This window comes from Sporobolomyces koalae (genome assembly GCF_050403365.1).
Source record: "Sporobolomyces koalae JCM15063 DNA, S_koalae_JCM15063T_v1_ctg17, whole genome shotgun sequence".
NCBI lineage: Eukaryota > Fungi > Basidiomycota > Microbotryomycetes > Sporidiobolales > Sporidiobolaceae > Sporobolomyces > Sporobolomyces koalae.
Genome location: NW_027481754.1, coordinates 65,566 through 79,007, shown reverse-complemented (window position 1 = coordinate 79,007; position 13,442 = coordinate 65,566). Strand labels below are relative to the sequence as shown.

The 13,442-nt window shown below is 54.5% G+C and overlaps 4 protein-coding genes across 4 annotated transcripts; 2 read left to right on the top strand and 2 right to left on the bottom strand.

Moving 5' to 3' along the window:
* Positions 1-2,645: 2,645 nt before the first annotated feature.
* On the bottom strand, positions 2,646-3,980 carry JCM15063_000981 (uncharacterized protein; the record flags this gene model as incomplete). Its single annotated transcript, XM_076678782.1, has 1 exon — positions 2,646-3,980. One exon carries the CDS (start codon positions 3,978-3,980, stop codon positions 2,646-2,648), a length of 1,335 nt encoding a protein of 444 aa, XP_076534020.1.
* A 452-nt stretch (positions 3,981-4,432) lies between these two features.
* TFB1 (TFIIH/NER complex subunit TFB1) lies at positions 4,433-6,982 on the bottom strand (the record flags this gene model as incomplete). Its single annotated transcript, XM_076678781.1, has 10 exons — positions 4,433-4,498; positions 4,601-4,854; positions 4,922-5,021; positions 5,096-5,368; positions 5,454-5,502; positions 5,573-5,682; positions 5,757-5,836; positions 5,904-6,039; positions 6,118-6,767; positions 6,847-6,982. 10 exons carry the CDS (start codon positions 6,980-6,982, stop codon positions 4,433-4,435), a joined length of 1,854 nt encoding a protein of 617 aa, XP_076534019.1.
* A 109-nt stretch (positions 6,983-7,091) lies between these two features.
* Positions 7,092-8,579, top strand: JCM15063_000979 (uncharacterized protein; the record flags this gene model as incomplete). The annotated part of the gene is made up of 4 exons (XM_076678780.1): positions 7,092-7,462; positions 7,533-8,229; positions 8,302-8,432; positions 8,498-8,579. 4 exons carry the CDS (start codon positions 7,092-7,094, stop codon positions 8,577-8,579), a joined length of 1,281 nt encoding a protein of 426 aa, XP_076534018.1.
* A 183-nt stretch (positions 8,580-8,762) lies between these two features.
* On the top strand, positions 8,763-13,374 carry JCM15063_000978 (YAK1 family protein kinase; the record flags this gene model as incomplete). Its single annotated transcript, XM_076678779.1, has 8 exons — positions 8,763-9,399; positions 9,472-10,487; positions 10,579-11,204; positions 11,277-11,519; positions 11,580-11,815; positions 11,898-12,630; positions 12,694-12,811; positions 12,889-13,374. The coding sequence occupies 8 exons, from the start codon at positions 8,763-8,765 to the stop codon at positions 13,372-13,374; spliced, it is 4,095 nt and encodes a 1,364-aa protein (XP_076534017.1).
* Positions 13,375-13,442: the final 68 nt, after the last annotated feature.

Sequence of the window (13,442 nt, the reverse complement as noted above, 5' to 3'; positions counted from 1 at the left end):
GGAGCGATTCGCACACCGAAAGAGGGGGGCAAAAGGCGACAGATAGGAATCGTTTTTTGACAGGTTGCAGTGCGTCGCGTGGTAGACGAGTCGAAAGGTCGGTTGTACAATGACACGCATGTTCTCATTTCGCACCTCTCGGCCACTCCGACTTTCTCGACCGATTCGAGAGCAGCAATATCACTGATCAAGTGTCCGCCAAGTACGCGCAAGTTCAATCAATGCTTCTCCGAAGTTTCAGGCGCCCGTCTCCTGTTTGGGCGGGCTTATGCACGCCCGGCCCCCAATGCGACAATTTCCGCCCACGTGGGTGTTGCTTGCGCCTCCGCACATTCCTTTCCTTCTTTTTTCACTTTTTTGCATTGACGCACAGATCCTTTGGTCCGTTCGTGGAAACTTGTCGCTCCCGTCAAAACCCTCTTCTCTCCCCCATACTCGTTTCAGTCAAACACGAGCGACCGCGACTGGAATGCCCCCCGTACTGAAGGATGAATACTCTTACGAGACCTTCACGGCTGACCTGAACAAGATTGTCGGAAATTGGGACCAGTATCGTGAGGACCATGAGCATCCTTATGACGAAACATGGGAGCCCAGTGAATGGAGCCACGACTGGAAGAGGCGAATCTCTGAGGATATGTGGAACAGATTCCTCAGGGAGACACAAATCGCGGCTGTCGACACTCTCAAGGACGCCCTTGGACGGAAATCTACAGGCACGGGTGAAGCTTGCCGTCCTAGCATCTGCGAACCCCTCTTTGTGCGTGAATCATTCGTTTATCCCGTCAGATCACAAGCTCAGTTTCTTCCGGTTGCAGCCCTCTGTTGAGAGATTTTTGACCATGGGTACCAATTTCAAGCCCGGCTTCTACCCCGATCAAAAAGCAATCCGTTCGCTCTCATCAAACTCCTGGCTCACGAAGCAAGCAGTAAGACCCCAGCACTCCTGCTAGTTTCTCGATTCCAAATGACGCTGATTACTGGGCATCTGTGTAACAGAGGTCCATCTTGTTCGAGCTGGCGAAGGAAAATTTGGGCCAAAGTCTCGATGCCACACAGATTGGGAGCTTGCAATTGGTCGGAACCCTCAGAACCGCTCGAAATGGTGCCCTCGACGCTGCGGAGAGATACGCAAATTGGGTTGATAGTATCGAAAGGATGGTCAATCACGTCATTCCCAATCTGCCGGGGAAACAGCGTTGGAAACGAAGTGCCGCAATCTTGAACGCTTGTCTCGAAATCGTTCGCAGATGTAGAACGCGAGACTCTCCGGGGTTCATGGCGCCGGTTTTGCTCATAGGACATTACCTGGTATGTTTTGACTCCTTTTGGGAAAAGTACGGGTCTCACAGCGATGCTAAACCTGGTCTTTTCCTTGCCAGCCGAACCAGGATGCTTTCAGATCTTGGGTCGAGCTCCAAACTGGCAAAGCACAGCCGATAGAGTCGCGCAAAAGGGGTGCAGGGCCTATGCCGCCCCCGAGCATTCCGCCGCACCACCGGAGATCCTCGATTTCGTCTTCTCATGGACCTGCAGGTCATGTAGCGGGTTTCTACCCAATGTCGCCGAGCAGAATTGCCCATCCTGGCGGTTCTCCCTCACCATCATCCTCCCGTGCGGTATCGAACCGATACTTCCCGAAACACCGCAGAGATTCTCACCATGTCGCGACTAGAGCTCCTCCCGCGCCAGGCCCTTCGCGCTCCGACCGTCGCACGAATTCAAATGGCGATTACTTCCACAGACGCACAGCCTCCGGGGACAATTACGCTCTCTCGGACAGCGAATCGCGAGATAAATCGTCATTTGGACTCTTCCCGCCTTCTCCAGGAGAGAGCCAGCCCAATGCACCGCTCGAAAGCTCGACGGCGATGGTTACCCAACCATTCTCTCACGGAAGCTATTCAGGTCCTCATCAATCGCGACAACACCCAGCGGCCAATGCTCCTCAAGCTTCTTCTCGATGGAATTCTCGCCTTTCTGCGACTCCTGGGATCTTTCAACCGCTTTTATCCGAGATCCTGAACAATTACAAAGCCCACTATTCTTACTCGATCGAGAACAGGAAGTTCTATTCTGATTCGATCGAGGCGGTCGAGTGGAATCTGGGCGGTCTAGTCGCCAAGATCAGCCAAGACAACCCTGGCAGTCGAGAGATCGTCTTCAAATACTTGTCGAGGCTAGCCGAAGCTGGTCCAGACCGGGTACCCATTCTAGTGAGGTTGGTGAGTGTGAGCTACCCTGCATGAACGTTGTGGACTCGACTGAAACCAAAATATCGTTTGACGTGGCACAGCCGCACACAATCGAAGAAGCGCGCACGTGTAACGAGCACCATGCGTTGGGCAACCCTTGCAGTCATTGCGGCTCCTTTTCGTGCTTGGACGGCCATTGTCCTTCCCAAAACCTTCTCCCGCATTCGGCTTCTCACCCAATTTGATCAAACCTGCGAGTCTTCTTCTCTCTCTCTCTCTCTCTCTCTCAAGGCTGGCCCTTTCTTCTGTGCGTTCTTGTCGTTTGCCTGGTTTCTGTCTCTACTTTTGCCTCTGTGAAACACGATATTTCTGTTTTTGTGTCTGCTTGACACATCCTTGCAATCAAGACAGTGATGACGCGGAAAATAATATCACTAGCGGATTCAAAATTCATGGCGAAGTCTGAGAGGGTGACAGAGGAGGCAAGAGTCCAATGTGATCATACGAAGCTTGGGGAGCGATAGTATCCGTCGAGAGATGATGAGAGTATGGGCGTAGTTGACCATTCTCGTCTTGATAATACTCGACAGGCTCCTCGAACGAGAGATAGTTGGGTTCTTCGGCAAAGTCGTGTAGCGGGGACGGCTGAGCATGGTTTTTCGAACGACGCGAAGTCGAAGAGGACGAAACGGTTGACGTCGAAGGCTGTGATCGATGACGAGACCTTTTGGTACTTGTCGAGTCGGGATGCGATTCGGGACGAGGCGAGACTGGGAGGGGCACCAGGTGAGGATCTCGAGAAATCTGGTCGTATCGATGAAGTCGACTCGAGCGAGAGGACGATCCTTGCGAGTGTCGATCTCCGTCAAAAGTCTCTGCGCCGCCGGTCGAGCGCGGTACAGTGCCATTCTGGTCATTTCCCCGTCGCTTTGACCTCGATCCGGAAGAAGACGTTTTCGAACTCGCTTTACTGCTCTTTCCCGACCTGCGAGATTTTGCAGCCGTCTCGACTTGCAAGTATGTTGTCACGGATGCGTCGTCGAGATCTCGAGGTTCGGCTGTGACACCTTGATCAAATTCATCGGTCGAGATGCCCAGTTCGCGAGCCCTCCTCCTTGCTCTGCGTCGTGCGCGACGCGCCTCTCGCTCCGACAGTTCGTCTTGGTCTTGCAGAGTCTCATCACGCGATGTCGCACTGTTGGATCGAGCGGAAGAATGCGTTTGTGCAGACGAAGCGATGTCCAAATCATCGGCATTGATCACGACCGCATCGCGATCGTGCTCGAGATCAACCACATTCTGCGCGTCATGGATTCGTTCGCCTTCGCGAACGTATTGGTCGAGACTGTCGTCTTCGTCGTTGTCCAGGCGTATTGCTCCATCGGATCGGTTCCCTCGAGCACCTCTCCACCAACTCTTGAACAAAGTCCATCTCGTCAACCCAGATCCTTCATCTGCACCTCCACCACTGACATCACCGCCTCGAGGCCTCATTCGTCGCGTCCTCTCGGCCGTTGCAGAGGGTCCGATCCCTTCGTGCAAACTCCACGAATCATCTCGCTCTCGGTTCATCCTGTTCCATTCACGGTCCTCATCTGGAACATCCGTACGTGTTGTGGAGCTAGCCAGATGTTCCGGATCGAGCGAGGATTGTTGTTGTTGTTGTCCTGATTGATCGACGAGGGATTCCGAAGATGGAGACAAGGCGATTCGGGATCGTGTCGTACAACAACAGAACGGAGATAGAAGTGCTTTGATTTGGTCTGAACGCGTGAACCCCTCCATCCTCGAAGCAAAGTTGTTGAGAACGACGGTTGATCAAACGAAAGAAGCGATCTCGCTGGCTCCGAAGACGTCGCGTGCGATTGCCCGGCGAAGAGTGCGCGAGAGCAGAATCGGGTAGATTGGAATTGTCGAAAGAGACCGGAGACGCGTTGGGGGACTAAGCGCGAGAAGGTGTGCGCAATGCAAACGTTCGGCATTCATTGTTTGCGCTTCCGTCTTCCAAAGTGGGGAAAATAGAAAATGTTGTCAGTCAATATCATGTTGGTGATTTTGTCATTCGATAGCAAGATCCCAATGTAACAAAGTGGTTGTGATAGACATGAAGCATCCTCAGCTCGATACCGAGCATACGATCGTGGCGATTCTCACTGCGAGACCGTCGAGCTCAGATTACAAGTTTCGACAACAACAAGGGATTTGACTACAAGGCATAACGGCACGAGGAAAGTGATCTATCCGAGCTTGGTGATGTACATTTTGATCGCAGCTTCGATTGAATCCGAGATGGGTTCGAGAGCCTGATATGGTTTGTTCAGCGATTGTAGGCAACATAAACTCTCTTCATCAGCTACTCGATCTTCCCGAGCCGAAGAAGGGCTAGAATTGGAGACATCACTGACCGCCTGTACCCTCTTGCCAACGTCCGGTCCCTCTCTTGCCGCATCTTCGATAGCCCGCTCGATCCGTTCCCGACTTTTCTCCAAGTACGCCTTGAACTTGGTTGCTCTCGCGTTCCGCTCGACGACTGGTGCTGTTGCAAAAGGGGAGATATCGTTCGGTCTGGGAGGCAAGATCGAGGTCCAGAAATGTCGCAAAAATTCGAGAGTAGTTGTTGAGATCGACTCGACCGTCAACAATTGTGCTCTCGGAAGTCCTGTCATAGAGCACATAGTCCGTCAAGAACGCCGTTCGTGTAGGACAGAACAGACTACTGAGCGTACCGTTCGATCCAGTGGTTTTTCGGTTGCGTTCAGTTTGCAGTTCAATGTTGTCCATCATGTCCCTCATTCCAGCTCGAGCTGCCTTCGCATCGACCCGGAACTAGATCCGGGTAAACCGTACAGAGTGGTTAACACAGTATAAGCTTAAGAGGAAACAAAACAAAGCAGACTCACGTTGTTCAATCTGCCTTGCCAATCGTGTACGATTTCGTCCTTCATTTTCTTCTCGCGCTCACGTTTCTGCGCGAGCACGATCAAGCTATCGTCTTCTCCGACTTGAGCATTTTCGACCGACAAGGTTTCCTCAGACGTAGCAGTTCCAGCCGTCAAGGTCGCGACCGATGCAGGGTTCGGTCCCGAACGGTTCTGAAGGATCAGCGAGATGCGATCGGGGGCTTGTCGGGTTGAGAGATCCGACAGTTCAATCTCGGAATAGTAATTGCGGTCCTGTGTACCGTATTCGGCCAGAACAAAGACGGAAAGAAGGGTAAGAACGTAGACACTGCGGCAAGAGTCGGAAGAATAGACTGACACCGGCGTTTCCAGGATTGACATAAGTTCGATCAGATGCTGTAGAACCTCTGATTTCCGCAAAAGAAGCCCGCACGGATCAGTCTAAATTCGAGGAAATTGAGAGATTAAACTTCTTACAAGGCTTGGCTGAGCAGCCGTTCACTGTGTTCGTTGAACCTGCGCATGAGAGGCAAGCTCGCTCGCTGACCTCCAGCTTTCATCGTATAGTCCTGTGGCAGATTCGTGATCTAGACGGAAGACAAGTCGCAAAGTCAGGCTCCTAATCGAAACCAGAGAGAATCTCTGCAATCTCGAGCCGTACCTCGTGTTGATCCTGTTCAGTTGCAGCAAGGTCCAAGAGTCGATAAATCTCGTGATCGGTTTGATTCTGCGGCACAATGTCTGTCGACGAGGAATTCGACCATCAGCGTCGCAGCTCGGATAGGAACAAATGCAAAGGTGGGCTGACCATCGTCTTCTTGGCCGAGGTACTTGTCAAAGATAGGGTCGTCTTTGATTGCGTCGACAGCGGCACGGTTCGTGGTGCGATTGCGGTTGAACAGTTTTGACTGGAAATATCTCGTCCAGAATGCCGCCTCGTCCAACTGAGGGAATTCTCGCAAACGCAATCAAAATTGATGAGTGACTGTAAGGTACTAAAAAGACAAGAACAGGAGACATACGGGATCGGGCACATTGTCGTTGTACGCTTTGAGCACGACAGGGAACTCTTCAAAGATCTCACGGATCAACATGGGCGTGATCTTGACCGTGACCTGTCCGTTCTGTCCCGTGACAGTTTTCGGGTCGACCATCTCGCCACTCTTGCCTTTGAGGAGGTTCTCTTCGGCTGCGACCTGCGCGAGGAGGTCTTCGCGGCCTTGCCAGAATTCGAGTTCGGTCAGTTGACCCGACAGGACGAGTTCACGGTGTAGAGCGAGCAGGTGGGGCGACGCTTGCAACACTTGTTTGCGCAAACGGAACGTGTTGTTTGCTGGAGCAGCCGTGGCCGAATTCGTTCCGGCTGAAGATGATTTTGACGCATCTGCTCCAGTGGGGTCGACCGAGGCTTTCGCTGAGTTCGGGTTCGGGATCGGGATCGGAGTCGATGACCCTGAAGTAGGTGCGTCTCCACCGGTCTGAGCAGTCGCTTCGCGTTCTCGGTTGCGTGCGATCATGGTACTGATCTCGTGCTTGAACTTTTCGCGGTCACTCAACGCGCTCGCCGCCGCGGTGAACGTAAAGTTGTACGAATCGTCTCCGCCTGCACGTGTGGGCGTAAACGCGATCTTGAGCATCACGCGAGCACCGCCTTCCTTGCTCGCAAACAGCGCTATTCTCAGAATTCCAGGTCAGACGACTGCTCGAGCTCCAGTTTCGTGATACGAGCAGATTTGGGAGACGGGACGTACCGGTCATGGCCGTCGCCGGGACGGACAGTTCGTGAGCGGTAGGACTCGTGGCTGGAGCCCAATACAGCTCGGTCGCGCTGAGGTGAAGGGCGCCAGGGCGCTTCTTGTAGCTCGTCTGTGCCGTACAGAGCTCCATTCGGGACAGTCGAGTTGAGGGACAGGGGTAGAAGGAAAGTTGGATGATGCGCTCATGGTTTTTGATCAACCCTCCTGCTCGACTCGCTCGGGCCTCGAAATAGCAGTCTATGCTGACGACACAGACGCTTCGACTCCGGATCCGGAGATCAGCATTTGCTCCCAATGTGTGGATGCGCCGGTCGTCGAGCCAGGCGAATGTGCCCGCGGTGATAGGTTCCGCTCCCGAGTACTCTCGACACCTCGTGATCCATTCGGCCCATCCGGCTTCGACCTGGCCAAGTCACCTCGAATCGACTTCTCCGCTGTTTCGAGAACTCGCGAGGAGGTGGACGACCGCTTCGGATGGGACGCCTGCACCGCTTCGATCGCTCGGCTTCACCTTCAGCGAAGACCTCAAATCGGAGCATGCCGTGCGACAGCCATGGGATCCATCGAGATCCAAATTCGATCAACTGCCATCTAAGAAGGGAGAGCAAGAGCAAGTCGATTCCCCCCTCAAGTCCGTCCTGCCTCTAGAGACCCTGACTTTCGTTCGATCTGGGTTGTAGGTTGTACTCGGCGACGCTGTACCCCGACTTTATCCATTACCCTCGATTCTCTCTATCGTCTCTGCGCGAGTTCGAATCCGATCTTGCATCGCTACCTCCACCCGCTTCCGCTTCGTCTGCTGCCGACAACCGGGTCGACATCTATGTCTGCACTCATGGTACTCGTGACTGTCGCTGTGGTGACCTCGGAGAGCAGTTCTACCAAGCGCTCTCGGCTCGAATCGGTCAATCGGCAACTGCAGCAAAAGACCAAGACCGAATTCGAGTCGCTAGGATCGCGCACGTGGGAGGGCACAAGTTTGCCGTCAACGTCTTGGTGTACCGACAAGCGCAACAGACGTGCGATTGGTACGGCATGCTGGATCCAGTGAACGATGTTGCAACTTTGATCGATCACGCACTCGAACCTCAAGGTCGTGACCCATTGTACAAATTCTGGAGGGGACGGTTAGGGATCTCACAGGAGGAAACCAAAGCCCTGTACCGCGAAGCCATCATGAAAACGAAAACGACAGGGTCGAACTATCAGGACAAGGTGGTCGCTCCGGAACAGATGGGCGAACAGGTTGAAATCACGTTCCGCACGTTCGAGGGCGAAGACTTGAAGCTGAAAGCGTACGAAGGCGAGAGTCTCATGCGAGTCGCGAGGCGTGGGGACGCACCGAGTATCCTTGCAACCTGTGGGGGCAATTGTGAAGTGAGCGGTGCTCTCCCTCACACCCTGATCCCGATGTACTGATTTGACTTTCTCGCGCCTGCCCTCTCTTAGTGCGCGACATGTCATGTACACATTGCGCCCCTCGAAGGAACCGATGATGACCTGCCGCGAGACTTGCCCGAGATGAAGGACGAGGAAGACGAGCAATTGGACTTTGCGATCGGTGTCGACCAGGATTCGAGGTACGTCTGACAAACTGTTCTCAATCGGAGCATCGGGGACACTGAAGCGAAATTGTCGAATTCAGATTGGCCTGTCAAATCCCAGTTACACGAGAGATGGCAGAGTGGTGCAGCCGAGGGGGTCGGATTAGATTGCCTCGATACTAAACTCCGCGGATTGCGACTAACGGCACCACTGGATATTGTTGCATATTCTAATCGTTTCGTGTACACGTGCTGTTTGTGTGAAAAAGGTCAATGACGAGGCGAGAGAGCGGAAGAAAGCTGGACAGATTACACGCACCTCTCGGATTACATCGTTAGTGCGAGCTAAAACGACGGCTCCTCTGCATGTCGTTTGACCATCACCGGGCTCCGAGCCAGCAGCACCCCCATCTCCCGTACCCCGTGCAGTCGCACTCGCCTGCTGCCGCCTACGCGAGCGAGTCACGCCCATCGTCGTCGTCGTCGTCGCTGCCGTCGTCCTTTGTCGTGCCCGTCAGTCACCAGGGGAACAGCCCGCTGCAGCCTCAGTCCGGGTTCCCTTCGCCGACCTTGCCCTTGCCCGGTTCGTTCGCAGGCGCGGGAGCCGCGACGTCAGCGGCCACGCCCTATTCGACTCCGAACAGTTCGGCTCGCTCGAGCTACCGGCACTCGGCCCTGCTCGAAGGCGGCAAGTACACCCAAGACTACCGCACGCCGTACCAACTGCACCACGCTGCGAGTGGCCCACAGTCGCCGTCGGGCCCACCGTACGCTCCGCCCTCCCCACTCGGACTCGGACTCGTACCACCTCCCGCCGCGTCCCAAGGGCACCGCCAGACGCGCTCCGTCGGCAGAGTCCCTTCTCTCGGTCACCTGCAGCAGCCTCATCCGCCGCGGCATCGTCAAAGCATGATTGTTGCCCCCTCATCGTCGTCGGCTTCTTCGTCTGCGTCTGCACCCGCGCCAGCTCCTCACCAGCCGTCTTCAAGTGACTCGGGACACGGTGAGCTGACAGTACTCCTTGAAGCTTGTCGTTGCGCTGAACACTTGCTGACCCGTTGACCGGCCGCACCAGGAGACGTCACGATGAGTTACACGACGAGTCAAGGCAGTCCGCAGTACCGCACTTCGCCCGCGTATGCGAGTGGAGCTATGCGACGAGGTATATCCCACGATGGCTTGCCTGCGAGTGGAACGGGACTCGGCGCAATCGGCATGTCAGGATCGAACGCGGGCACCCCTTCCCGGCTCCCATCCGGTCATTCGAGTTCTCTTTTGCCAACCTCGTACTCGTCGAGCGGCAGACCTCTGTCGGGCGTGTACTCGCCCATGTCGGGCATCGTATCGCAACAGCAGCAGCAACAACAAGCAGGAAACTTCCCGAACGCCGATGGTGCGGGCGCATCGCCTACCGGTCGGATGCAACCTCCACCCATCCCGTCGCCTTCCGCCTCTTCGCGCTACACTCTGTCGACCTCGAACACTGGCGGCTCAGGAGGTCCGCCTCCTCCTCCCATGTCGTCCCATTACTCCCCCTCTTCGTCCGCGACAGCATCTTCGTTCTACCCTCAACACATCGCGCAAACGTACAATCATCAACAGCAGCAGCAGCAGCAGTACTCGCCACATCTAACGACCGCGTCCGGCACTTCGTCCTTGTCAGTTTCACCTCAGATTCCTCCCCCACAGAGCGTCTCGCCGCAGCAGTACTACCAGTCTCAAAATTACCTGAATCATACCATGAGAAGCTCTCAGTCTCAACAGCAGCAGCAGCATCCCTCGTCGTCGTCACCCTCGTTCTCGACTCCAGCGTCGACCTCGTCATCATCTGCCAACTCGAACGCGTCGCCATTCTTGCTACAGCAGCAACCGTTCTTTGGTGGCGCGGGAGGAGACCTGCGGTCCTTGTCCCTCAATTCGCTGCATTCTCCGAACCTGGTCGGATCGAGCGCTGGATTCTCACAGACCGGATCAGGGAACCCACGGAGGAAGAAAGGGCTGAAACCGGTCAGGGATGTCAACGAGATTGAACGGAAATCAAACGTGCAACCGAAAGGCAGGCGAGCGGATCCTGCCGGAGGGTTCATCAGTGTAAGATTCTTCGATAGCTTCTTGGCTCGTGAACCCAGTCTCGGATAGCGTACCTGACGATTGTTGGTATTTTTTTTTGGTGTGCTTACAGCCTCTCAAAGCGATCACGACGCACTTGCCTCAAACGTACAACCTCGTCAACCCGTCGTTCCACTACGAAACGTCGTCGAACCCTCGACGCGTGTTGACGAAACCGAGCAAACCGTCACAGAACGACGGCTTCGACAACGAAGACTCGGATTACATCCTGTACGTCAATGACGTGCTTGGAGGTGCCGGCGGCAATGACGACAAGGACAACCGATACCTGATCCTCGACGTCCTCGGACAAGGCACGTTCGGTCAAGTCGTCAAGTGTCAGAACATGAAGACGCACGAGATTGTCGCGGTCAAAGTCGTCAAGAACAAACCGGCGTACTTTCAACAATCTATGATGGAAGTCACGATCCTCGAACTTATTAATAACCAGTGGGACAAGGACGATGAACATCACATGCTGCGGCTGAAAGACACGTTCATTCATCACTCACACTTGTGCCTCGTGTTTGAACTCTTGTCTAACAACCTCTACGAACTGATCAAGCAAAACTCGTTCCGAGGGTTGTCGACGAGTCTCGTGCGAGTCTTTACCGCCCAACTTCTGGACGCCCTCACGGTGTTGGCGGAAGCCAAGATCATCCACTGTGACCTCAAACCCGAGAACATTCTTCTCAAATCGTAAGTTCTCCTGTTCCTGCGTACGACTTAACGGGAAACGCAGCTGATTAATCATTATGCCGAGAATTTCAGGTTGCAATCGCCGACAATCAAAGTAATCGACTTTGGCTCGGCGTGTCACGAGAAGCAGACGGTTTACACGTACATTCAATCTCGGTTCTATCGCTCGCCCGAGGTCATCCTCTCGTTGCCGTACTCGGCCATGATCGACATGTGGTCGCTCGGATGTATCTGTGTCGAATTGTTCCTCGGATTGCCACTGTTCCCGGGCACGAGCGAGTTCAATCAGATTACGAGAATCGTCGAGATGCTAGGGTTCGTCCCGAGGACTCCTCTCTCGCACGAACCGAAACGCTGACGTCGATGGCTCAACAGGATGCCCCCAGATGATATGCTTGAAAAGGGCAAACAGACGTCGCATTTCTTCGAAACTTTTGCCGACGAGTACGGCCGGAGACGGTATCGACTCAAATCGCTCGAACGATACTCGCAAGAGTTCAAAGCAAACGAACAACCGAGCAAGAAGTACTTCTCGGCTTCGACGTTGCCCGAGATCATCAAACAGTACCCAATCGTGAGAAAGGGACTCAAGGAAGCTGAAGTCGACAAAGGTCAGCATTCTTCCCTGTGAACCAAGCTGCTTCTCGTCTCAAGTACTGACGATATATTGCCATGTGCTCGTTGTGATCGCAGAGATGCGCAATCGTATCGCTTTCATCGATTTCGTGCAAGGTCTGCTCAACCTCGATCCTGAACAACGTTGGACTCCGGCACAGGCTCGTATGCACCCGTTCGTACTTGGAGAACCCCTCACGACTCCGTTCGTACCGCCACCACGACACGGTTTCAAGCCTTCTTCGTCAGCTTCTTCGTCGACTTCCCCGGTCGACTCGAAACGCTCTTACGGCGGAATGCCCCCAACTCCAAACGCAGGTCGACCCCGTCAGACTTACGACGCGAAATCGTATAACCAGCAAGTCAACCAGCAACAAGGGTATCCTCTACAAAGTCATCAAGCTGCCCAACGAGCGTCGATGGTACCGACAAATCCTTACGGCGTAGACCTTCAAGCTCAAGCATATGCCCAAGCGCAGGCGCAAGCGCAAGCGCAGGCACAAGCTCAGGCTCAGGCACAAGCTCAAGCTCAAGCGCATGCTCATGCTCAAGCTCAAGCTCATGCCGCTGCTCGTCACCAACCTTCGATGAACCAGCAATCCCCTCCTTCGCTGTACGGTGCAGCTGCGGGAGGCTACGTACCAGGGAACGCTGCATCTGCAGCTGCGACCGTCGCGAATCCACCCGCGGTGCATCACTACACGACCCGAGGTAGGTCGGGGACGATCGGTCAGGATTTGCCTCCAGCTTTGCGAACGCTGGGTCGCGACTTGAGTGCTCAGTCTGGCACAGGACAATCCATCACTCCAAAGTCAGTCGATTTCCCTTTGCGCTATAATGATTTTCTAGGCTGACGTGCTGTCCTGCCGGTTAGGTTGCAACGAGAAGACCAGTGGCAAGCGTGGGAACGGTCTCTCAAAGACGGGAACGGGGTTCAACGACGGATATCCATCTCGACCAAGAATCCCCACCTGAACTTGCTGCAAGAACAGGTACGACCCGCTTGCCATTTGCAATCATCAGCGGTCTCTGCCGTTACTGACCTAGACTCGCGATCCCCCTACTCCAGGCTGAACTCAACAGCTGGAACTCACCTCTGCGAGCTAAACCAGCAGCGTATGGGTCGTACTACACTTCGCCATTGCAGCCCTCGCAACCGCAATTCTCGGTCGTGGTCGACGATGGAGTCGCTCGTCCTTCTCACTCTGCCGACATCTTTGGAGGATCCTCGATCGGTTCCATCGCGGCACCGCCACTTGCCTACTCGGCTAGCAATCCTTCGTCCCGATACGCGCCGTACCCTGCGAACTCTGCCACTGCGCCCAGCGGAGGTGCGATCTTGCCCCTCTCGCAAGCTCCAGCTCCTCCACCAGGTGCAGGTCTTCCTCTCAGCGGATTGCAAGACCCAGCCTTTGAATTATACCAGCAGCAGCAACAACAACAACAACAACTTCGTCAACAACAGCAACAACCTCAGTCGCAACAGCAGTCACCTAATCACAGGTTGTCTCAAGGTGGTTTGCAACAGTCAAATTACTACTCGCCAAGGTTCTGAAAACATTGTGCTCTATGATCTGCTTTGATGCAAAGCGTTCTGAAAGACGACTCGCGAGGGATCGCTCT